We start from the raw sequence: 24,438 nt of genomic DNA, 5'->3' as shown, positions 1-24,438 counted from the left end.
AGGGTGGTATAATAAACTGCCTGTTTTAAAATGATAAAGACTTCCAAGAATAAGATGCAGGTTCCAGAAAGAGAAAATTGTGCATATGTGCCCAAATAAAACGGGAGGGAAAAAAGACCTAATGATTGAATAACTCTGGTGTTCTATATCTGACAGAATAAAGTTTTCTAAAAAAAAATTAACCTCATATGCAAATGCTCCATTCTGATGGCTCAGCTGATCAGCATTCCCCTACTCTAAATCTAGCCGCCCCCTCCCCCCACCCAAATTAATCAGCCTTATATACGAGGTAAAAAACCTTCAAACTTCTAAAAAAAATTGAGATTCTTTACAGTAGGAATCTTTAAGTGTTCTAATTCTTCACCCTTGTAAAAAAAAGAAAACAAATAAAACATGGGTCTTCGATTCTGTGTCTGGGATCTCAAATTTGGCTCTGAATATGTGTTTCAAATCTCATTAATTAGAATATTGGCCCCGTGAGATACAGTTGCTGATGCAAAGAACACTCTTTGTACTCAAAATAATTTGAACAAGGGCAAAGAAGCATTTTATTTACATGTGTAAACATTAAGAGAAAAATAAAACAGACATGATGGTTCAGGTAGCTGCTTAGATATTTTAAAGATAATTGATTTGATTACTTAAGCTGTAAGGTTATGAGATAGAGCAACAATCATGTTTTCACTTTGTGTATTTGTTGCATGATAACATTCTTGTAAAGATAACTCTGACATTAACTTGGCAAGTTCTGAACTAAGACCTTTTGGCATTTTATTATTTCCAGATACTAAGACCAAATTGCTTTGAATCCCATACCTCACTGTGCAGATCTATAATTTATTTATTTTTTAAATATCAGAAAACATGCCATTATTCAAAAGACTCGTCCACGTAACAAATCTGGGTAAAGACCAATCAAATGAGTAACTTACAGCAATAAATAGCAAACAGCCCTTCTTGTTTTCTTTCTTCATTTTCTCTTTAGGAAAAAGCAAATTAAACCATGGCTATTTGTGGTCTTGCACTATAAGAACACATGTGGTCATATATTTTCATCCTATTAACAAATCTATTAGCTCAATGGATAAAAAGTAAAGTCCACTGTAAAAATGTCTTAGTGTCTTACATGGGGAGGGTCATCTGCTTTGTAGAGCCACAGCCTAAAAATCTTTCTGTGAAAGATGGTGCCCATTGGCTGTCTGTAAATGGGTACTGAAAGCAGCATTCAACAGCCCTGGGGCTTACAAAAATATACAGATGCCTGGGTCCATCCCCAAAGTTTCTGATTTAGTTAGTCTGGGCTGGGGTTCCAGATCTGGTATTTAAAAACAAATGAACAACAACAAGAAAAAAGTTCTAAGGCAATTCTAATGTGTCGTGACTGAGAATTAGAGAGGATCCCAAGACCAGTGCAAAGATAATATAGAACTTAGGTAATAGTACAAAGCCCACTCTTGGTTTTAAATGGAAATCTTACCTTATTCCAGGTGTGGGCAGCAGCTGCCAGAGTTTCCTCCATGACAGCATTCTCTAACCAGTATTTAATAGGGAATGTTCTATGGCTGATGCGGGATGCTAATAATTTTCTGAGTTAAAGCTAATGGAAGTAGATTAAATTGAACAGCAATTTACATAGCAGCAAACTTGAAGGTAGAGTTTGTAAACAGTGACAGCCTGATAGACATTTGGGCATTTCGAACAAAAGTTTGTTAAAAGAGGGAGGTTATTACTCCTTCTGTTAGAGGAAGCACACTGATTGAAACCGCCCACCCTGGCCAGGCACCATAGTAACTATTTGCATGAGTTGTTTTACGACAGGAGGTCCTGGTAAGGAACACGGAACAAATAAGCCACCACCAACTGGAAGAGTTCAGGAAAGGTCGAAAGGGGACACCACATGTTCGACCACCTCCCAGAATCCTTCTCTCTGGCATCCAATCTTGGCTGAACAAGGTATGCACCACCAGGAAGGACTCCAGGTCAGAATGATTGGCTATAGACAACCCGGAAACTAACCCCATCACCATAAAACCAGAGACTGTGAGCCACGTGTCAGAGCTGTTCTCCTGGGTTCCCTTACCCTACTGCTCTCCACTCGGGTGCCCTTTCCCAATAAAATCTCTTGCTTTGTCAGCACATGTGTCTCCTTGGACAATTCATTTCCGAGTGTTAGACAAGAGCCCAGTTTTAGGCCCTGGAAGGGGTCCCCCTTCCTACAACACTTCCAAGTACCTCAGAGCCCAAGAATGTCCTGTCCTCACCACTGCAGGTTATTGTAAACAGAGAGAATTTTGAATAAGAAAAGGTAAATTAGCTCTCAAAAATCAACTTAAGCCACTGTGACTTTTTTGACTTTATCTTCACTTCTATTGGCTGAATTTTTGTCCTTTTAATAAAAACATTTTATTTTACTTGTATCCTTTTGTATTAGTCAATCCTCTACTGTAATTGTCATCTTTTGCTATATTCTATGGCTACTTCATTTAATCTTTTTATTTTTCTTTTTACACTTTACCTTTTCCTTTTTTTTTTTTTTTTCATTTTCCTTAACATAGCAGGTCCCTTCTCTTCATTTTCCCCAGTGTTTGATTTATGTTTGGTTGCCAGCACCTTTTCTGATTCTTTCATTTTTACTAACTGCCCTTCCTTAACCTTCTGTTGATGTTATATTCCTATCACTTGCTGTCAATGCCCACACAAGCCCATTTCTTTGCATTCCAGCTATCTCAGAATCTCCATATACATTTTTATGATCCTATTACTAAAAGTTTAAAGCTGCATGTGAGGAAAAGAAAGGTCTCTTTCTCCATTTGAATGTTATTTTCTCTCCCCTCCCATAGCTGTTCCATGTCTTTTTATCCTTTCTTGATGTTTTCCCCTATCTGACCCCCAACTGCATCCCACTTCCCCTGTCACTCCCTATTTGATGCCCATCTCTTCTTTTTAACCGTGTTTGCACTCTGTCTCATTTTACATCCAAGGATCTCCACAAGATAAAGGATGGAGTTCAGTTGGGAGCCAGGTTGTGTGTGTTTTCAGAAACTTTTTTGCCTTTACCGAAATGGGATTGGGGCCTGGGATCCATGAATATTCTCGGGCAGGCTTTCAGCTCTGGCAAAAGCTTTGTACACCTTGGAGCACAGCTGGGGCCTATTCTGATGGACAAAGACAGGGATGTTTTTAAAAGCCTTCTAAGGTCTTTTCCACTCCAAAGGTCAGGATGAGTTGGCATCAACGCCCAAGGCTAGAGAGGCAGGCCAGGTGGGGATACCCGGGGCCCTCTTCTGCAGTAGGTCTGATCTTAGGAGGACAAGGTGGGGGCCACTGAGGCCCCAGGAGTCACTGGGCCACCTTTGGGAGGCAGGCTCACCTCTAAAGAGAGGAGCCAGGCCCGAGCCCGAGTGCTCCCCCGGGCTGCAGGGCGCGGCCCCAGGAGCCAGGCGACGCCACCCCAGCGGCGCCAAGGGCCGGAGGCATAGTCCCTCCCCGGAGGGAAGGCGAGTCGCTCCCGGTCGCTCAGCCAGAAGGTCGAGGGAACAGTGCGTGTGTCCCCCGCCAGCCGGCCCTCTGGGAGCTGGGCGGGGGCGACACCGCAGGGAGTAGGGCCGAGGACCGCAGAGATCAATCCTGGGTACCGGCGCGGGGTCACAGACAGGAGAGGAGCGGGAGAAAGGGGCTGGTGGGGGAGGCTCCCCAGGGCGGCTGGGGCCATAGATCTGCCTGTGTACTCGGCGGGCGCCCTGAAGTCTGGGCCGCTCCGGCTCCGCCGGCTCCTGCCAGAGACTCCAGGCCGCACTTTCCCCTCCTCCCGGCGCCTTCTCTCCAGTGAGGAGCCGAGCGCGGGCGGTGCGGGGGGAGGGGCGGCAGCGGAGGGAACAGCCAGTTGTTTAAAATCCTTCTAGAGCAGTTTCTAATTCCCCCCTTGCGCCGGGGTTCGGAGGGGGGAGGGGGGGAGAGGAGCGGGAGGAGGGAGGAGAGCGGAGAGGGAAGGAGGGAGGGAACCCGGGAGGGAGGGAAGGAGGGAGGAGACTGCCGCTTAGGCTGTAGCCGCCGCCGCGCGCTTCGGCAGGCCGGAGGGAGGGGGGGAGGCCTGTCAGTCTCGTGCGTTGCCTGGGCGAAGGGGGCGGAGCTTTGGCGTGGGGCGGCCAATAGTGGGGGTGGCTGCGTGGGTCGCCATGGGGACGGGGCTGTTCCCGGGGAGGCTGTGATGGGTTGACAGGTGCGTGACAGTGGGAGCTGCTCTCGGCACAAGCATGTACGGCAAAGGCAAGAGTAACAGCAGCGCCGTCCCGTCCGACAGCCAGGCCCGGGAGAAGTAAGTGTCTCCGCTTCTCACCCACCTCCGCCTTCTCACGCGCGCACACACACACACACGCACGCACTCGCACACTCTCTCGGAGACACCCAGACACACAGACACTCTCTGCCGGGGGAGAGCCGGGGGGTGGGCTGGCAGGGGGAGGGGTACGCGAGGTGGGGGGCGTGCGGTGCGGGGAGCGGCTGTTTCCCAGGAGGGGCTCGCGCGGGGCTGGCGGCCGTGGGGTCTGGCGGGCGGGAGGGAGCGAGTGTGTCGGGGGGCGGCGGCGGTGCTGGTGGCGGGGATGGAAACTTGTTTGGGTGATTGAGGGAAATAACCCGCGGGTTCACCTCCTCGCAAAGTAACTTTGGAGCTGGGGTCCGGGGCTGCGGAGAGCCTCCGGGGATAGAGATTGGGCGAGAGGGGGCAGCTGCGTGAAGGAGGGCACGCGGAGGGAATGTGGGTGTTCGGTGGGGGCGGGCCGTGGTCGCGGCGGGCAGCTCGAGGGGCGCCGCGGCGGGGGGCTCGGGCGCCGGGGCCAGTTGCGCCTGGCGAGGCGAAGGCAGCGGGGCCGGGCGCGCGGAGGGCGGAAGCCGGGCGTGGAGCGGCCGAGCGGGGCCCCGCTGGGCGCGGAGACGCGCGCGGGGCGCGGAGGGCGTGTGCGGGGCGTGGGCTGGGTGGGCGTCGGGGCTTTCCTGGTCCGGAGGAGGGACGCCGCGTTCGCAGCCCCGTGCGCCCCGCGGAGCCCGGGGCAGGGGGCGCCAGGGGCGCCGCTGAAGTTTGGGAGTCAAAGGACCGAGTTCCCGGGGAGGAAAAGTGTGCTGGCGAGAAGCGGGAGCTGCTGGGGTAGGCTGGCGTTTCTGCCGCTCGCAGACTACCCAACTCGGCGGCGGCGACGGCTGGAGAACTTTTTTTTTTTTTTGGAGACTTCCAGCCTCCCAAACGTGGAGGGCCGTGGCGGTCCGGGCGGCGAGCGGGGGTCGCGGGGCGCAGAGGAGTAGCGGTGGGGGCCGCGGCCGCTGGCGCCAGGAGGGCTGTCTGCAGTGGGGAGGGGGCAGTGGTCCGAACCCGGACTTGCAGGAAGGGTCGAAGCGTGGAGACGGGGAGGAGTTAGTTGTTCGGTCGGTGTGGCGAAGAGATACAGGTGTTAACTCCGGTGGAGCCCAGGGGAGGCTGGTGAGAAAGGAGCCCCTCCCGGCCTGGGATGCCACCGTCACGGCACGCTGCGAAGCAGGGTTGTTTGCTACTATTCTTATGTGCTTGTAACGGTGATTTGGTTGTTACTAAAAATGAGAGCGCATAGTGACTGTGACCACTGAGGAAGAACCCCTCTTTTCTGTGCAGCAGCTCTTATGGTGATTCCCACTAACCACCTCCATTCTGAGGATGAGGCGTATCCCTGTCATTGGACGCGCTCTGCCCTTCCGAGGACTTCAGACTGGGGAAAAGTCTGAGAGCATCTCTCAAAAGCTACTTTAGTCACCTTGCACAAGGAAATAGCTGCGTAAATAAAAACCGAATGTGCAGAAACTACCGGGTTTCCCTCCTAGTTTTAGGCAGTTAATAGTCTTCTGAAAGTTTCTTGTGCCCTACGGTTGGGAACATTTCCTAATCTTCGTGTTGGCAGCAATAAACACAATTCCTATAGGATTTAGGGGCGGCAGGCCTTGGCATATCAAAACAAACCAAAAAAAGATACTCCCCGCCCCCCTCACCCCCAAGGTATTTTCTGAGCTGTATTCAGGATCTTGTTGCTGTGAGGAGGAGTATGTAAAAGATTTAGCATTATAGGTTGGTTAAGAAATAGCAAGTTACTGGAATTGAAGTTTTGAGATAGCGTAATTTGTGTGCATTTATCATTTAGTGGCAATATATCTGAGAAAATAGAAACATTTAGGAAAGATGTTTTAATGATTACAGAGTATTTGGATTTCATAGTTTTGGGAGTGAAGGAATTGAAATGTGTATTGAGGTATATTTTACTTATTTTCAGGGTGGTTGAATTTGAGAATCCAAATTTTGGGTTTTATTTGAACTTCCAGAAATGGCTAAATTTAATCTATATTATGATAACTTTGTAAAAAAATTTTAAAAGCATCTAGCATAATAATGAGGAAGTTGAACCTGGTGTGTCTTAAGTCATTTCTAGCTCTAATTCTGTGGTTATGTCATGAAAACAAATAATTGCCATTTTGCTGTCAAGTCTACCAAACTGAACACCAAGTAACATCTACATTTGTAAGCCAGGTGGTGAGAGTTCTGCTAGATGGTGCTATTTGATTTAAATAAATTTCTTCCATTCATTATAATTGGCAGCAGGAATCCTGGATTGCTTTGCCTTATGGACTACATATAGGTAAAGAGGCCACTTTTGGAGAATTGACAATGACCATTCTGAGTTAACAGTTGTTGCATTAATTTCTAGGCGAATGTTGTTTGAATCTAAGACAAACATTGAGGTAGATTCTGTTTGATGCAATAAGTTTCATTTTGCTAGAAGAGTTGATCTGATTACTCATTTTTTGCCCTTTATGTGCACTTGGGACTTTAAGGGCACTGTTCCACAATAACCTACTGACTTCTGAAGATAGGTATCTTGAAGTTGTCTTTAAAATGGATATCACCAGACTAAAAAAAATTTTTTTTAAGGAGGCAGCCTCAAAAAGTGCTTGAGTGAAGAATGTTCTTTTATATAGCAAATTAGAACTGTAGTGACCTTAAAAATCACAGAAATAATGTTTTTCAGTAATGAATATGTAAACATTTTACAATAAAAACATTCTGAAAAATGAGTCATCATTAAAAATAATGGCATGTACATAAAATAAAAATACTGGTTTTATAATCCATCAAGAAATACATTTTCTTATGAGTTCATAGAGGAGAGCAGACAGGCCCTTATCTATATTATATCTTTGCTTTCTCTTTCGTTAAGTCACTGTATGGGATACTTGAAATTAATTTGTAGATTTTATGCAGGTTCTATATTTTCACTATACATTTCTGAACATAAAAATGACTGGAGTCAGATTAATTACTGATTTCATTGTTTTAAAAGCCAGACGGGTCAGGTCTATACAGAAGTTTGGATTAGGTTTAATTATAGACAGGGTGATTGAAAACCCTTGGAGGGAGGAGGGATGTTGGTGTAGAAATATAAATTCTGATCCTGTTAGGTCATTTCCCCCTTTAGCAGGCTTTCTTTGTAACATTGTACTGCAGTCTCAATTGCAATTAAGTAACTATGCAATTGGTTGTTTAATATCTGCCTTCCTCTAAAATGTAAGTTTCTTGAGGGCAAGGGATAATACTTCGGATTTCTTCTCTGAGGTGTCCTTGACATTGAATAGTGTCTTCAAATGTCAAAAGCACCAACTAAATACTGTTGAACAATGAAGATGTTAGACTCAAGGGCATTTTTTCAATGTGAAAAAAATTTTTTTCAGTGACCTCCAGAATAAGGACTTTGGAAGTTTGAATTCCATATTCTCTAGCTTAGGGATATTTAAAAAATAACTGATAACAAAAGAGTAATCATTATTTAAATTGTTATTCTGTGTGTAAGTCACTGTGTTCTGCACTTCATTTTTTCTAATTCTCCCAACAATTCTGCAAGATACTTTAATTTTTTCTCCATTAAAGCAATAAGAAAACTCGTGACTAGTTGAGTAACTTTGCCCAGAGATGCACTACTAGCTGGGTTTCTAACAGATATCTCTGCTTAAAATCTGTAGTTGAAGATGAAAGATACATTTTTTTCACTATCCTAGTTTGCCTTCTTGATTTAGGGTAGATTGCTACAGATTTAGGGAACAGCTTTACATAATCAGATATAACAGACTTTAAATATTTGATCAGATATGTAGTCTTGACCATTGGTGCACCTTATGCTGATACCCTCCATTTTCACAGATTGCAGACATATATATGGTGTGGGGAAGACAAACTTTAGGAGGGAAAGTTGAAAGCCTAAAATAATGAAAAATTCTTGCTTCTTGAGACTTTCTCCTTCTGAAACTTTTGTGTGATCATTTAAGTTTTAAAATTGGACACTGGAGTGAACAAGTTCTGTCTGAAGTGTTGCTGAATTTTAGACCGCTCTCTATGCCACCACTGCCGCAGAAGGAGTACCTAGCGCCTGAGAATAGATGAGTGTGATACTACTTTTTGTTAAACTAATTTCATCTTTAAAATTATGGAATGGCACAGAAAGATGAATGTGTTATAAAACAACATTAAACAAAGATACTAAATAGTGACATTAAGTTAAACTTGTCAGAAACTATAGAAATCTGTACATTTGACCCTGGGCTCTGAGAAGTAACTTTGGTTTTTAAACTATGAAAACAACATAGACTCATTTTTAAGGGGTTAAGATCTAATGATCATTTAAATATGATTTCACATAGACTGCCATGATTATGCATGAAATAGAATTTAGTCAAATGAATTTTGGAAATTTGGAAAAAACAATAAATACTCCATATAAGAGAGTTTGTAGATACTAGCATCAGCATGACCTCTTTTTTTTTATTCAATTTCCTCCCCCCTAAAAATGAAAAACTTTTCTTCTTCCTTCCTTCCTTTTTTTCCTAAAGGAAATAAGGCAAGTGAAGTAATACAGATCTTGTCAGAAACTTAATTGAGAAGCAGTTAATTCATTTAACACAATTCAAGATTTCTAAAACCAATGAAGGAAAACCTTTATGGGGATTAAATTTTCTATATTATTCAGTTGACTCTTCCCTTCTCAATCCCCAGGATGTTTCCTCCAAAATAACTTGTATCTAATATGTCAGCTCTGGGAGCCTTGCTTTTTGATTGATCTCCTTTCCATTATTTTAGAAGTATCCAAAAAATGATTTTTTTTTTTTGAAGGAACAAATCTAAAGAAAAAAGTGTAAGATGTTGAGAGTTAACTTTTAGTATTGTTTATTTAGAGGTTTATTACTCTTAGAAATAGTAATAATGTTGAGATGTATTTTTTCAGAGCTGTGAAAGAAAAAAAAAATAGAAAGGTTTATTTCCACACCCTATGGCCAATTTGCCATATAAAACCAATTTAGAGTGAAAAAAATTAAGTTTTACTTTGCAGTAGTGAACTAAATGCATCTTATATTTTCAGTTACTACTCGAAAATAGAATTATTTTGTTTTAAAATTGAAACATACACTGTAAACAAGGGCTGGAATACCGAAGTTGCTGTTTATTAACACTCCACCCTAATAGTTTAGAATTAGAAGTAAAATTTGGGGAATTTAGAATGTTCTCTCTTCCATAGAGATCACAACTGTTACATTAATGTTGGGACATAGGATTGAGGCTTAATGTACTAGACTTAAAAGACAGGAAACTACTTAGAATGTTTAATTTAAAATATGTATTGAAGATCATTTTATTCTGTAATATGTGGGACTATTCCCTACTATTGTGTGTACTTTATTGCTTTGACATTGGTATGGGAAGGATAGAAAATATTTGTGTACTAGTGATGTATTGTTGGTTAGTAAACCTCTGTAAACATGCTAAAATATTACTTTATTAATAACTTACTACTTATCAAAGGAGGGCTTTAAAATAGCACTGGAGCAATAGAATAAGATATATTTTGAAATCTGAAAAGAGTTTGGAATTAAAAGTAAGTGGTTATATTTGGATTTTAAAATTTGCTTGTCAGATTTTATATATGTTTTACATATGTAACATCTATTAATGTAACACATGTATACAACTTAACATGACTTGGACTGTGAGTTATTTGACTATACTACCAAAACCCCGTGTATACGCTAAAGAGTGATCTGAAAGGTGGTCTGCCAAGATTTATATCCTACCTGTTTTCAGTAGTACAGAAATAGTAGAGGCTATTCTTCCCTGAACTATGTATCTGAGTCACTGCGTGAGATGTTGAAAAACAGGTAGAAAAATGTTCCAACCAGGGAAGAATAGTGTTTTTCCAGATAACTTCTAATAGCTGTACAAGTTGCTCAAATTCTTATTGGTCATAATGGGTAACTGGTAATTTTTGTCAGAGTGGGTTAGTAAAGATTTTTGAGAAGTGGTGCTAATAATGTTTTTGTAATATTGATAGAACCAGAAATTTATCTGAGCTCACAAGAGCCTGGGCATTTCCAGGCAGTGAAGGAATTAGTATTTGTTCTTTGTTCCTCTTTAAAAGAGACACTTCAGTTGGTGTCACTTCTTTAGTAGTGACAAAACCACCTTCATATTTGACTTTAAGAATTTTGATTATTCTGTTTCATGTAGGACCCATACCGCTTTCCAATAGTAATGAGCCATCATAACATTTTAGATCACAATTCAGCGGGAGTGAACTTAAACCAATGACCTGGAAATCTCTTATTTTTGATCTGTGTTAATTTTGCTTCATGGCATATCAAACAAGTAGTTGAGCACAGAAAAAAAATTGTAGAAACTGATGTATAACACTTTTTTTAAAAAAGAATTTTTTGTAATTGTATATATAATACAGATTTAGTTACTAACATATTATAAATTTGTAGTTAGTGTAATCTACTTCCCTGGTGGCTCACATGGTAAAGAATCTGCCTACAATGCAGGAGACCTGGGTTCGATTCCTGGGTCAGGAAGATCCCCTGTAGGCGGGAATGGCTACCCACTCTTATATTCTTACCTGGAGAATTTCATGGACAGAGGGGCCTGGCAAGCTATAGTCAGTGGGGTTGCATAGAGTTGGACACAACTGAGCAACTAACACAACACAAGCCATCTTAAAATACTAACGAAATATTTGTGAAGATAAGAATAGTAGATGAAAGTTTTTATTTAGCTCTGTGTAAGTTAAGGGAGGAGTTGATGCCAAAAACAGAGTCTCACCTGAAATTAATATGATTATTTTTCTTTAGTGATCTGATATTTGCCTTGATTCTTCTTTTTACCTACTTCAAACTTGAGAAAAAAAACAAATCTTATATAAAAAAGTAAAGAAAGTGAATGAGTAATCCTGTTAAAAATGATTTTATTTAAACAGGATTAAAATGATTTTTTTTTTCTGTAAAATAACAAAATCCCAAATACTACATAAAGAGTTTGTGGAGTTTTGTCATAGAAAGTTAAATGTTTAATAGCAACAGTAACAGCAGATGCTATCATTTGAGTATTTGTTTATATTTGCCACTTTACTTGGGACTTTCCAGGTGGTACAGCGGTAGAGAATCTGGCTACCAAGCGTGAGTCATGTGTTTGACCCCTGGATGGGGACGATCCCCTGGAGAAGGAAATTGCCTGGAGAATTTCATGGACAGAAGAGCCTGGCGAGTTTCAGTCCATGGATCACAAAGAGTTGGACATGACTTAGTGGCTGTGCACTTTAGTTGCATTGTCTCATTTAATCTCAAGAATCCGCTAGACTGTAGGTACTGCTTTCTGTTAGTATTACAGGAGAAACAAGAGACTTAAGAGATTATTGTGCTTTTGGTAAGGAAAGAAAGTGAAAGTGAAGTCGCTCAGTCGCGTCTGACTCTTTGCGACCCTGTGGACTGTAGCCCACCATGCTCCTCCGTCCACGGGATTCTCCAGGCAAGAATACTGGAGTGGGGTGCCATTTCCTTCTCCAGGGGATCTTCCCGACCCAGGGATTGAACCCAGGTGTCCCGCATTGGAGGCAGACGCTTTAACCTCTGAGCCACCAGGGAAGCTTTTGGTGGCGGGTATCAAAACAAGAGATAGAAAATGGCTTAATTGGTCAGGGCTTAAGAATAATTCTCATATAACAGGATGTCTAGAAGAGGTAGTTTCTTTGTTGATTTAGAGACTCAAGAACACCAAGAGATCAGCTTCTCTTCCATCTTCATTTTTTCCCTCCCATGAATGCATCGTCCCTGCATCAGGTTCCCGGAGTCACTTCCTCATACAACCAAGTATAAAGGCAGGAGAAGGGGCAAGGTTTTTCCTTTATGTCTCATTAATCAGAGAGAAAAGCTTCTTCTTGAGGTACTTTGCAGATGTCTTCTTATGCCTTATTGAAGGAAACTGTTCCCTCCGCTAAACCAGTTACTGGGAAGGGTAATGGGATAACCATAACTGACTTAAATTGGTCATCCTCCAGGCTGGGAACATTCCTCCCTTGTATCTGAACTACCTAAGCACAACTGGAGGTCTTTGGCAAGGAAGATGTATCTTGAAGATATAGAGAGAATGAAATGAGTCCTTGCCTTATGGAACTTACTTTCAAGTTTGAAAGAGAAGCATATAATAATTAACAAGTAAATATTGGGACATCTTATGGAATAATCTGAATGAATCTTTTGGCTAATCCAATATATACAGTAGGCAATTTCAGATAGAAGTGCTAAAAAGGTAATAAAGTAGTATAATTGTAATATAGAGAATGACTGGAAGGCTGAGTTAGATTGGGTGGTTCAGGGGAGACCTGAGTAAGCAGAGACCTGAGTAATATTGAAAGAGTCAGTCATGAGGAGATTTGGGGTTAGAGCATTTTAAACAGGCTAAACTACCATTGAGGTAACCTCTCAGCATCAGCATAATTGATACATAAAATATGAGTCAAAATTGGGATGAGAAGCTGTGCTTCCTAGAGTCTGGTTTTAGCTGTTATTGAGCAGTTGGGTGGTGAGCTTAGTTTGTATGTCTTCCTAAATAATAAGGTTGCCTATCTCTTACCTTCTAAACCCCAGGGATGTAGTTGTTCCTAGTGAAGGGAGTGGAACACTTGGCTTTTATAATATTATTGATGTAAGAAATATTTAAGATTTATTGAACACTTAAGGCCTGTTGGTTTGAGAAAGGATGGTACAACTGGATAATTATTTCTCATAAATTTCCTATATTGGATAAAACCCCCTTACTGTGCTTCATAGCAACCTCTACTTTTCATTTTTCATGTGGTCACAAATTTATGGATCATTTGTGTGATGTTTTGTTTAATGTCTCATCTGGTTATGTTGGAAGGTCCCTGATGAGAAAGAACCATGGGTATTGTCTTCACCACTGTAGTCTTACTGCTTAACACAGTGCTTGGAGTGGAATATTTGTAGTATATTCCGGAATATTCCAAATAGATATTTGTAGAATTAATGGATCAAGGATGTAACTGGTTATAAATATATCACAACAGGATATCACTATATTTAGCTCATTTTCTCCCCAATATTTCTAATATTTAGAATCAGGATTAGTATGTAGTTCCTAAAGAAGAGTTTTCTCTAATATAGGCATTTAGTGTCTTCTGTGGCTTTCAGGACTACAGGAGATTACCTAGTTGTATCAGTGTGAAGTACATGTACATTTTTAATATGAATTTTTGATAGAATAGTCTTTTTGTGTTTCAACAAATTAATAGTATAAATGGAATTATGCTTTAGAGTTTCAAGGCATTTTAATGTGCTTTATTTAAATCTCTCAATAATTCTATGAGGTAGGTGATAATTCCCATTGACTGTAGAGCTTTGTACATGGAAATTGACTTACCCAACTGCGGTAATATAGGTAATACATGGCAGAGTTTAGTCATATTTAGATTTTTTTGGTTCCTAGGTCAGTGTTTGTTTCATTATACTACAGCTGCCTCTTTTAAAATAAGAGATTCATATATATTTTAAGAAAGCTTAAGTATAGATTTGATTTAACAGAGAATTGTGGACTAGAAGATAGTTAAAAGTTTATATCAATACTTTAAGTGAATATATCGATACTTTAAGTGAAAAATATTGTTACAACGTGGGTTATACAGAATCCTATATAATGACTTAACTCCAAAAGTGCTACACCATAAGTAAAATCTGTTATTTATTTGAACTTTATATGCTTTTGTTATATAAATTGATTGGTGTGGGATTTGGAGGTAGTTTGGATTTCTAGTCTGTGAAGATTTATGCTAATTTAGGTTGATGAACTCTATTCTTTTGCCAGTTAGGTTCAATTTGGAGAGCTGAGGTAGTGTTTTTTTTCCTTCTGTGCCTCTCTCCAATAAGGGAGAGAGCTTTTTTTGATATGGATTATTGATAGAATATTCTTTTCTTATTTTTGTGTTTATGGTTGTAAATATATATATATAATATATATATATAACATTTACCACTTTAACCATTTTTAGATGTACATTTCATTTTTTTCACAATGTTATGTGCTATTTGTCATTTATAATTGGATTAAAGTTATGTGATGATTATACTCTTATAAGTGCATTTAAGCAATAGCTATGTATTAGAAAGCTATTAAAGGTTTTTTTAATAAGCATTTTTTCCCCTGGAATTAAAGTGAGGGACTGATAATATTATTCTTTGTTTTAGACATGTTGTAATGAATAAAAAAACACCAGGCTTCCCTGGTGGCTCAGATGGTAAAGAATCCGACTGCAGTGTGGGAGACCTGGGTTCCATCTCTGCGTTGGGAAGGTCCTCTGGAGAAGGGGATGGCAACCCACTCCAGTACTCTGGCCTGGAGAATTCCATGGACAGAGGAGCCTGGGAGGGCCACAGTCCATGGGGTTGCAAAGAGTCAGACACAACTGAGCGACTTTCACACAATGAAAAAATTTCAGTGAGGTTTTTTTTGCCATAAAATACATTTATATGATATACGTATGTGTATGTAGTATATACTGGTTATTAAGCCCATTCACATTGTTGTGCAGGATCATCACCAACCCTCTCTAGAACTTTTTCATCTTCCCAAACTGAAATATTGTATTCTTTAAATAATAACTCCCCATTTCTCTTTTCCCCCAGCCCCCCTGGCAGTCACCCTTCTGTCACAAGGAATTTGACTCTTCTAGATACTTTGGTGGTGCTTTAGTCACTAAGTTGTGTCCGACTCTGGCGGTTTAGTCCCCAAGTTGTGTCAGACTCTTGCAACCCCATGGACTATAGTAGCTCGCCAGGCTCCTCTGTCCGTGGGACTTCCCAGGCAAGAATACTTGTGTATGTATGTGTGAAAGTCACTCAGTCGTGGGATTTCCCAGGCAAGAATACTTTGTGTGTGTGTAAGTCACTCAGTTGTGTCTGACTCTGCGAGCCCATGGACTGTAGCGCCCCAGGCTCCTCTGTCCATGGGGATTCTCCAGGCGAGGATACTGGATTGGGTTGCCATGCCCTCCTCCAAGGGATCTTCCCAACCCAGGGATCGAACCCAGGTCTCCCACATTGCAGGCAGATTCCTTACCAACTGAGCCAAAGTATAATTATGCAATGTTTGTCATTTTGTATCTGGCTTTTTTATTTACTTGCTTAATCCATTCATTAGCTTCATAAAGTTGATATAAAGCCCCATTTTACATAGGGGGGAACTGAGTCTCACTGAGGTTATATGCTTTGTCCAAGGCCAGGTAGTAAATTGTATAGTATGAATTCAGACCCAGGTTTCTGAGTCCACTGCCAATTTTAAACATCTTGCTTCAGTTTTATTGCCTCATATGGGAAAAAAAATAATGGAAGTCACAAGGGTAGTAAGGGGGAGGGGATTGCTTGGATAGTTCTCTTTACACATATACATTTTTACCTGGGGTTGGATGCATTGAAGAAGAAAGAGGTTAAGGAAGAAGGTTAAAGAAAACATTTTACAGGTGCTAAAAAGGTGGGCAGAATCATAGCTACCCAAAGTGGTCCCTCCACACATAGCTCCAAATTTGTTAGCTGGTATCTGAGATTTAACAACTTGGATACAATGCTTCTCAGAGAGGACGATGCCAATTAAGAGTTCAGATTATAATTTCAGGTAGAGCTGTTTCTCCGTTCTTTCTGTATCTAGAGGCAAAGTAATCTGGAATGAATTACTTTACTTGGTAAATTTTAGAGACAGAAATAAATAGAAGAATATGTAATGTGTAGAAAAAATGCTTTCTCCTCTAATTATGAGTTTCCTTTCATTCTCTCTTCTACCCAGCATATGGCCTGTTTGGTTTTTTTTTGTTTGTTTTTGGACTAGGGCATCTGGAAGGTTCCATGTGGTCTAGGAGCAATAGTACAAAAATATTGAGTCTATTACATAGTCATTTCTATAGTACTGACTATTGGAGAAAATGGAAACAATTCCTTTGTTTCACTTTTTCACAGTGTCATTAAAATGGGATTAAAATTATGTGATTATTACACTCTATCAGTGCATTTAAGCAATAGCTGTTATTAGGAAGCTATTAAAGGTATTTCAATAAGCATTTTTCCCCTCAAATTAAACTGAGGGACTGATACTATTATTCTTTCATTTAGAAATATTGTAATGAAAAAAACTTCAGTGAGGATTTTTTGTTTTACCATAAAATGCATACATTTACACAACATATATGTGTGTGTGTATACTGGGAATAGTTTTCAGGTAGAAGTTCATCTTGGGAAATGACTTACTAATTCATTTTTAATTTAGGTTGTTAGTCAGTAAATTGGATCCAGAGCCAAGAAGATTACAGTATAGGCAAGTTTTTAACTAAAACTTTAAATGATGTTTCCATTTCTTGTCTTTGTGTTTTTTTCCCAACCAGCACCTTGGATTTTTACTATGATAGGCTAAATAATGGCAACTCAAAGATGGCCACATCCTAACCCTTAGAACATGTGACTGTGTTACCTAGGAAATGAACTTTGCAGATATGACTAAGTTGAGGATCTTGGATGAAGGATCTTGAGATGGGTTACTTCCTCCCTAGATGATCTGCGTGAGCTCAGTGTAATCACGTGGGTCCTTGTATGAGAGAGACTAGAGGTTCAGAGTCAGGCAAGGCCATGTGGTGACAGAAGCAGAGAAGGGGATTGGGAATGCTGCAGGTTTTGAAGGGAAAGGGCAAGACCAGCGGCCAAGGAACGCAGTTATCCTTAACAAGCTAGACAAGGCAGAAAATGGATTCTAGACCCTTGAGAAGAAACAGAGCCCTGCCAGCACCTTAATTTTAGTACTTCTGATCTCCAGTATAGAAGATAATAAACTTGTGTTGTTTCAAGCCATTAAATTTATAGGAATCTGTTACACATTCTCTCTCTCTCAGTCACTAAGTTGTGTCCAACTCTTCCAACCCCATGGACTGTAGCCTGCCAGACTCCTCTGTCCATGGGATTCTCCAGGCAGGAATACTGGAGTGGATTGCCTTTTTCTTCTCCAGGGGATCTTCCCGACCCAGGAATCGAACCCAGGTCTCCTGCATTGCAGGCAGATTCTTTACTGACTGAGCTATGAGGGAAGCTAGCCATAGGAAACTAATACACAGTTTTTGCACCGACAGAAGAATCTACTGTGACCATATTAAGCTGGCAGTACCAAGCTATATCCAGGGTGAGGCACAGGCAGTTTTTTTCTTTTGGTTTTGGATTGAGAAATAGTTAATATAAAATTTGAGTGTTTTGTTTTGTTTTCCAGTTTTTGAGATGTTATTGACATACAGTATGGATAAGTTTAAGATGTGTATTGTGATTATTGGATATATGTATATGTATATATTGCAAAATGATTTTCATAATGAAGTTAGTTAATGCCAAAAAATGATGTTGATGCTTTTCTGTAAGATGGGGAATCATTAACAAGTGAGTCCATGATATAGCAATCACTGGCTAACATGCTGCTAGTTAGTAATGTTTCTGTATTTGTATTAGATCCCCAGTAGGATAGCTCCCTTAAAAGAACATGTGAAGACAGTTTATTGAAGGTATGTGCACGATTAAAACTCACTAGGGATGGATTAACACCCAGGGGTTAGGAACAAGAGACGCTTTTCCCGTCTTCGGTCTGAGGGGAGAAGAGAGAGAGCAGTTAGCAGAATCCGGTGAACATTGTGGTCATTGTCGAAGGGCTCCCCTCCTGGATCTGCGGTTTTATGATGGGGACCACAGCCACGGTCAAACCCACTGTCAACAGAGGCTGAGGGCCTGGCGGGGAGGGGCGCTTCTTTCTTCTCCTGCCCTCTGATTGGTCAGCGAGCTCAACTTGGAACCATCGGGTAAGGGAGCTGAGATGATGAACTCAGTAGAGATCAGCCTTCCTGGTCACAGCAGGGCCCTGTGTTCAAGTTCTAAATTTTTATAGATTTGAAGTAAGTCTTTCAGTTCTTCGTATACAATGCCCTGACAAAATAGAGCTCTTTAAAAAATTGGGTTTGGTCAAAATAACACTTAAAATTAGTTTTTAGAACCTGTTTAAGGACTTTATGATACTATAAATTTGTATACATTTTATGAGATAGGGATAATATTCCTTCTGCTTTCTGCTATCTCTAATTCCTTTATTCACTTAAATGCTCACTGTCTCCCATAGGTCAGTCTCTGTTGAGCCCTTTTCTGTCAGATCTGAATAACAGCAGTCTCTGCCCACTAGGACTCACTGTCAGGGGAGGCTCGCTACCAGTGGTCACCACTCTGGGTAACACACACTGTCATGGGTATGCAGAGTGTCTGTGGAAGTTCTGCAAAAGTACATTGCATCCAGCCAGAAGTTGTGGCACACCCAGGAGATATTTCCAAGAGGATATTTATTAAATGAGAAATAAGCATTAGCCAAATTGGGAGAGGGGACAAATAAAAGAGTATTTTAGGGAGAGAGAGAGAAATACGTACAGAAACATGGAGGCATTACAGAATATGGTGAACCTGCAAGCAAACTGCAGTTGTGGAATATGGGCTTAGTTGCTTCACAGCACGTGGGATCTTCCCAGACCAGGGACCCGTGTGTCCTGCATTGGCAGGCAGATTCTTTACCACTGAGCCACCTGGATGTGCTGTTGAGGAATACTCTAAACAGAAACCGTTTCGTTTGCTTAATTTTATTTTGTATGTAATTTGAAAGGTTACTTTTCATTTTAAGTTATTACGAAGCATTGGCTATATTCCCTGTGTTGTACAATACATCCTTGTAGCCTCACACCCAGGAGTCTGTACCTCCCACTCCCCAGCCCCTATATGCCCTTCCCATGCCCTCCCCAACTGGCAGCTACTAGTGTGTTCTCTGTATCCAACAGGAACTACTTCAAGAACAAAATTGAATGACAACTTGATCAGGGAAATGAGCTATATATATATATATATATATATATATTTATTTTTTTTTTTTTACTTATTTGCTGTTGGCTCTGCCGGGTCTTCATTGCTACGTGGACTTTGTCTAGATGCAGCGAGCAGGGGCTCCTCTCCCATTGTGGTTCGCAGACTCCTCATTGCGGTGGCTTCTGTGGTTGCGGAGCGTGGGCACTAGGTGCTTCGGGAGTTGTGGCGGACACGCTCAGTTATTCCGCAGCAAGTGGGATCTTCCCAGACCAAGGATCAAACCTGTGTTTCCTGCATTGGCAGGCAGATTCTTTAACTCTGAGCCACTAGAGAAGCCCTGAGATAAGTGATTTTAAAGCAGAAAAGTTACATCATCTGAGGTGCATTTTAGAATAATTATTCTGGAAGTAGTATGGAGGCTAGGATAAAGGGGGAGACGATATTGGGAAGCTATTGTAATAAATTAGCTGCTGTAATAATACACTATTTTCTACACTACTGGCAGTCCAATGGATGTCTTAAAATGTAGAATACATAGGACTTGGTAGCTTAAATGTGAAAAATTGGGGTTTTTAAGAAGGTTGTAATCGTGTGTAGAAATTTCAGTCAGACTTCAGGGGACTACAGGAGGAAGAGGAGATAGATTTATTAAAAAGGAAGATGATATGTTCAATTTGAGATGCCTTTCAGACCTAGAAATGGAGCGCTTTAGGGGGAATTTGGATATGTAGTTCTTGAGCTGGTTGGGTGTCGAGGGGACGGATGTCTAGGCTAGGGATACGGAATTGAGAAAGTATGGGGAAAGAGCAGGAACATTTGTAAGCATAAGCTACCTGTGTTTCAAGCGGTGGGCCAGGCAGCTCATTTATATTTTATTTCATTCTCTACAGTGCTGTGAAGTAGGTGTTCTCATCTCGTCATCTCCGTTTTAATGATGCGGAAACTAAGGTTTTAATACGATAGGTGAATTAGCTAAGTCACACGTGGCAGACCTGGAATCAAAACTTTCTCTCTTTATCAAAATAAGACAGTCAGTCATACAGAAAAGCGTACATATCATAAGTGTATATAGCATGATGAATTTTTACTAAACACAGCAGTGTTAACCAGGCACCCATATCAAGATAAAGAACATTACCAGCACTCTGGAAGTTTGACGTGTTGTACCCTCCTGCCCCAACCCACCCCCTTCCCGACTTTTAACAGCATAGATTCATTCTGCCTCTTTAACCCCTTACATATGGCCTGTTTTTGTGTGTTGAAGCCGTAAGTTGGGTGGGAATGAAGTAATTTTTCATGGAAATGTCCAAGGAGAAAGTGTGACGAGATCAAAGCTGGAACTTTAGGGACAATTTAAAGGATAGGTTGAAGAACAAGTTTTGAGATTGAAACTGAAAGAGAGAGCAGTAGAGGGTTAATGAGGGGAAACTCCTAAGGAACTGGCATCACAGAAGTCAAGGAAGAGAACTTTTGAGAACAGAAGCATAGGATACTGTGATAGAGGATAGAGGATAGAGAAGAAGGAGGAGGTTAGACAGGGTGAATATTTAGTATAAAAGATCTGCTGTGACCTTGGGGGGAGCAGCTTCATTGGAGTGGAGGTCGCTCATTTCCGTCCGATTCTGCGACCCCATAGGCGGCAGCCCGCCGGGCTCCCCCGTCCCTGGGATTCTCCAGGCAAGAACACTTGAGTGGGTTGCCATTTCCTTCTCCAGTGCATGAAAGTGAAAAGTGAAAGTGAAGTCGCTCAGTCGTGTCCAACTCTTAACGACCCCATGGACTGGCTCCTCCGTCCATGGGATTTTCCAGGCAAGAGTACTGGAGTGGGGTGCCATTGCCTTCTCCGACATTGCTAGCTTTTGTCAACTGATTTTTAACAGACTTTTTAAATCTTAGGAGATTGGAATGAAAGGGACATTTTCAAGTGATGCTTGGGAAATGACTGTGGAATAGTTTAAGAATTTAATAGCTGCCTGTAAGGCTACTGGTCAGGTCACTGTTAGCCTTAAAGCAAAAGTTTGATGGGAAAGTATTTTTTAAAATCTCTGGTTAGCATATTTTAACTCCTCCCTGTAGAGTATCTCTGCATTTCCTTTCTGGATTCCCAAGTGGCTCAGTGGTAAAGAATCTGTCTGCCCAGCAAGAGGCGCGGGTTCTATCCATGAGTGGGGAAGATCCCCTAGAGAAGGAAATGACAACCCACTCCATTATTTTGGCCTGGGAAATCCCATGGACAGAGGAGCCTGGCAGGCTATAGTCCACAGGGGTCGCAAAGAGTTGGACACGACTTAGTGACATTTCCTTTCTACTTTTAAAATTGGTAAAAGGGACAAACGAGAATACTTGAGTAAAACGCCTGTAGTGCCCATAGTACTCTTTAAAATACTTTTTAGTATTTAATATTCAAAGTTAAAAATGCAGATAAGCAAAATGAAGAAAATAAAAATAATCATAACAATCCTGATTTTTCTCTACATACATACATATAAATTTTTAATATTATTTAATAAGAAAAGCATCAAAGTTACTCGACTAAAACGTACCCTTTTAAATAAGAGGGTGCATGTGTGTGTGTACGAAGTTGCTTTAGTCATGTCCGACTCTTTTTGACCCTATGGACCTAGCCCGCCAGGCTCCTCTGTGGATGGGATTCTCCAGGCAAGCATACTGGAGTGGGTTGCTGTTTCCTTCTCCAGGGGCTCTTCTCCACTCAGGGATCGAATCTGTGTTGCTGACATCTAACTGCATTGACAAGTGGGTTCTTTACACTGGCGCCACCTGGGAAGCCTGATTTGTGGGCATTTATCATTTTCCAGTCCTCAATAAATTCCTACTTCAAAAACAGAAGGTTAAAATAAAGCTTTTACAATTATTTACTGTGTTCACTTATGGAATTCACTTATTCGAAGTTCTACTCTGTGCCAGGTGTGTGCTAGACGATGGGGATACACCAGGGGGTAAGATACACCCTGCCGGAGAAGTTAGCAGGGCTTTTGGCATGGGGAACAGGTTGTGCTTTGGAGAAGTGTAGAAGTGAGAGGAACTCTCATCCTTTCTAGAAACAGAAAGTTCAGTAGCACTTTAGTTGTGTGTTTGGGGGGAGGGGTGATTTTTGAAAAGGTTGTGGAGGTGGCTGCTGCTGTTGCTGCTAAGTCGCTTAAGTCGTGTTGTGGAGGCTACAGAGATTAAAAAAAGCCTAGTTTTTTTCTTTCTTTTTACTAATTTTATTTCCTAAAAATCTTTTAATCTTGATTCTGGAACATTATCTTCCTCCTATATTCCCCATAAAATTGAAATGTTGAAAAGTCCAGTCTCTTGTCCTATAGAATGACTCAGATTCACTTTGGTTGTTTCTTTGGGGTATTTTCCTGTTCTCCATATCACCTGTAAACTGAATGTTGGATTTAGAGAGTTGTATAGATTCTGAAAGCCGTGCTAAATTCTGAATTCATCCTGAGGCTACTTGGGGTTCAAGCCGGGAAGTGCCTTGGTTAGAATTTACTTTCTGCCATCTTGAAAATAGGAAACAGGTCATCTGAGATGTTTTTAAAAAAAAAAAAAAAAAAAGTCCATTCAGTTTTACCCAGATGTAATACAAAAGCACACATGGATTGATAAATATGTTTTATTATTTGTAACAGGATAAGCTTAAGCACAGAGGAAAACAAATGGATATATAAAAATGATAAAAAGTACAGTTTGTTACTGGTGTTCTGTTTATGTATATTACTATTTCATGATAAAATTTGTAACATCTTTGCCTTGTCAGAGAAGTTTACAAAATAGGTTGTTAATTACCGTTTGTACAATAGTAACTTCTTATCAATTATTTAGTTATTTAAGAGTATATTTGAATTTTTAAAATTTAGAATATAAGAATTAGTTCTCTGTAACATCATTAATAGCGTATTTGCCTTTTACATAAATCTTGTGACTGTTTCATTTGTGCTTTGAAATGTATTTAACATGTTTGTTATTTTTTGTTATATAGTTATAAAATATACAACAAATTAAGGTTTGTCAGTATATATATCATATAATTGCAGATCCACATGAAATGAATTAAAGTTTATGACCATTGCTGTTGTAAGCAAAATTCTTAAATACTTTCATTTGATCGTTAATTTAGTATGCTTATATTCATTTAAGGTCAACAGTGAGGAGCATGTATAAGTCAGTTTGATTTTTCTCTTGGGAACTTGAAGAAAGTGGCATTTAATTGAAAAATCTTCCAGTAAGGGCAGTGGTCTTGGGACCAGTTGTAAGATGACCAGTTACTGATTGGAGAGGCAGTGATGGAGCTGGCTTAAGAGTGTAGCATACCACCTTTAAATGTTTTCCTTATAAATACTTCTTAAATATAGACAAATCTTTCTGTTTAATAGATTCATGCGACCCTTTCTAAGTCCATTTCCTCTTCTGGCTGGTTGTATGGTGTGTACCGGAAATTTGTTGAGGTTGTGGTTGTACTTCTCATCTGTTTGGCTTGTTCTCCTGGCAAGGCTAGGAACTTTAGGAATTGTATCTGTGTTGTATTGATAGTAGCCTGCTGTCATTTAAAGTAGAGGGAAGGAGATATTTTTGTCAGACTGCAACCGGAAACCAAGATGAAAAATACCTTATAGTTGGTTTACCAGCCCTTTAAAATATAAAGTCTTACTTAGAGATATCTTGCTATGTTTTCTGTTTTACCACATTTTTTCTTACTGTTAATATGTAAGTAATACAACAAATTAAACAATGACCTTTTTATCCATATATTTAAAAAATTGTAAAAGGTGGAGAATCAGATACAGGCTGGTGTTACTTTTCCACATCACCTACCAATTCATTTAAGTAGCTTTAATTAAAATGAATTTAATTCTCTATTCTAATCAGAAAATGTCATCCTTTTGTCCATTTACTTTGAATGAATAGGTATTTATGATACAACATGCACATTTCCCGTAGTCTCGTTAGCTAATACATTTGCTTTTTTTTTTCTTCCAGATAATTGCAAGACTGATGATGTTTATAATTTTTTGGACTTCCTTTACAGGGCAGAGAACAAGTTTTAAATGCGTAGAAATTCAGCTAACTGAAACAAGTACTGTTTAGTATTCAGGACTCTATGTAGACAAAAATAGCCAGGCTTATGGGAGATCTTTCAGTTTCCTAAATTATATTGCTATAGGCAAATGC

General features: G+C 40.5%; 1 protein-coding gene across 8 annotated transcripts in view; it reads left to right on the top strand.

The window, feature by feature from the left end:
- Positions 1-24,438, top strand: part of SSBP2 (single stranded DNA binding protein 2) — a 400,682-nt gene that overhangs the window by 82,326 nt on the left and 293,918 nt on the right. For 5 of the 8 annotated variants that reach the window (XR_008707889.1, XM_055563030.1, XM_055563020.1 and 2 more), the window contains exon 1: positions 4,159-4,315. The exons of 1 other annotated variant lie outside the window; for it this stretch is intronic. Coding sequence is in view for 6 of the 7 variants with exons in the window: in XM_055563030.1 (XP_055419005.1) it covers positions 4,254-4,315 (62 nt within the window). In the remaining variant the exon portion in view is untranslated. Of the gene's footprint in view, positions 1-4,154; positions 4,316-24,438 lie in introns of those variants that run through there. 2 more of the 8 variants (XM_055563014.1, XM_055563007.1) reach the window with 2 other exon arrangements.

The sequence above is a fragment of the Bubalus kerabau genome, chromosome 1 (genome assembly GCF_029407905.1).
Source record: "Bubalus kerabau isolate K-KA32 ecotype Philippines breed swamp buffalo chromosome 1, PCC_UOA_SB_1v2, whole genome shotgun sequence".
Taxonomy (NCBI): Eukaryota; Metazoa; Chordata; class Mammalia; order Artiodactyla; family Bovidae; genus Bubalus; species Bubalus kerabau.
Note: the sequence above shows the minus strand (reverse complement) of the source record. Positions and strands in the feature narration are given on the sequence as shown.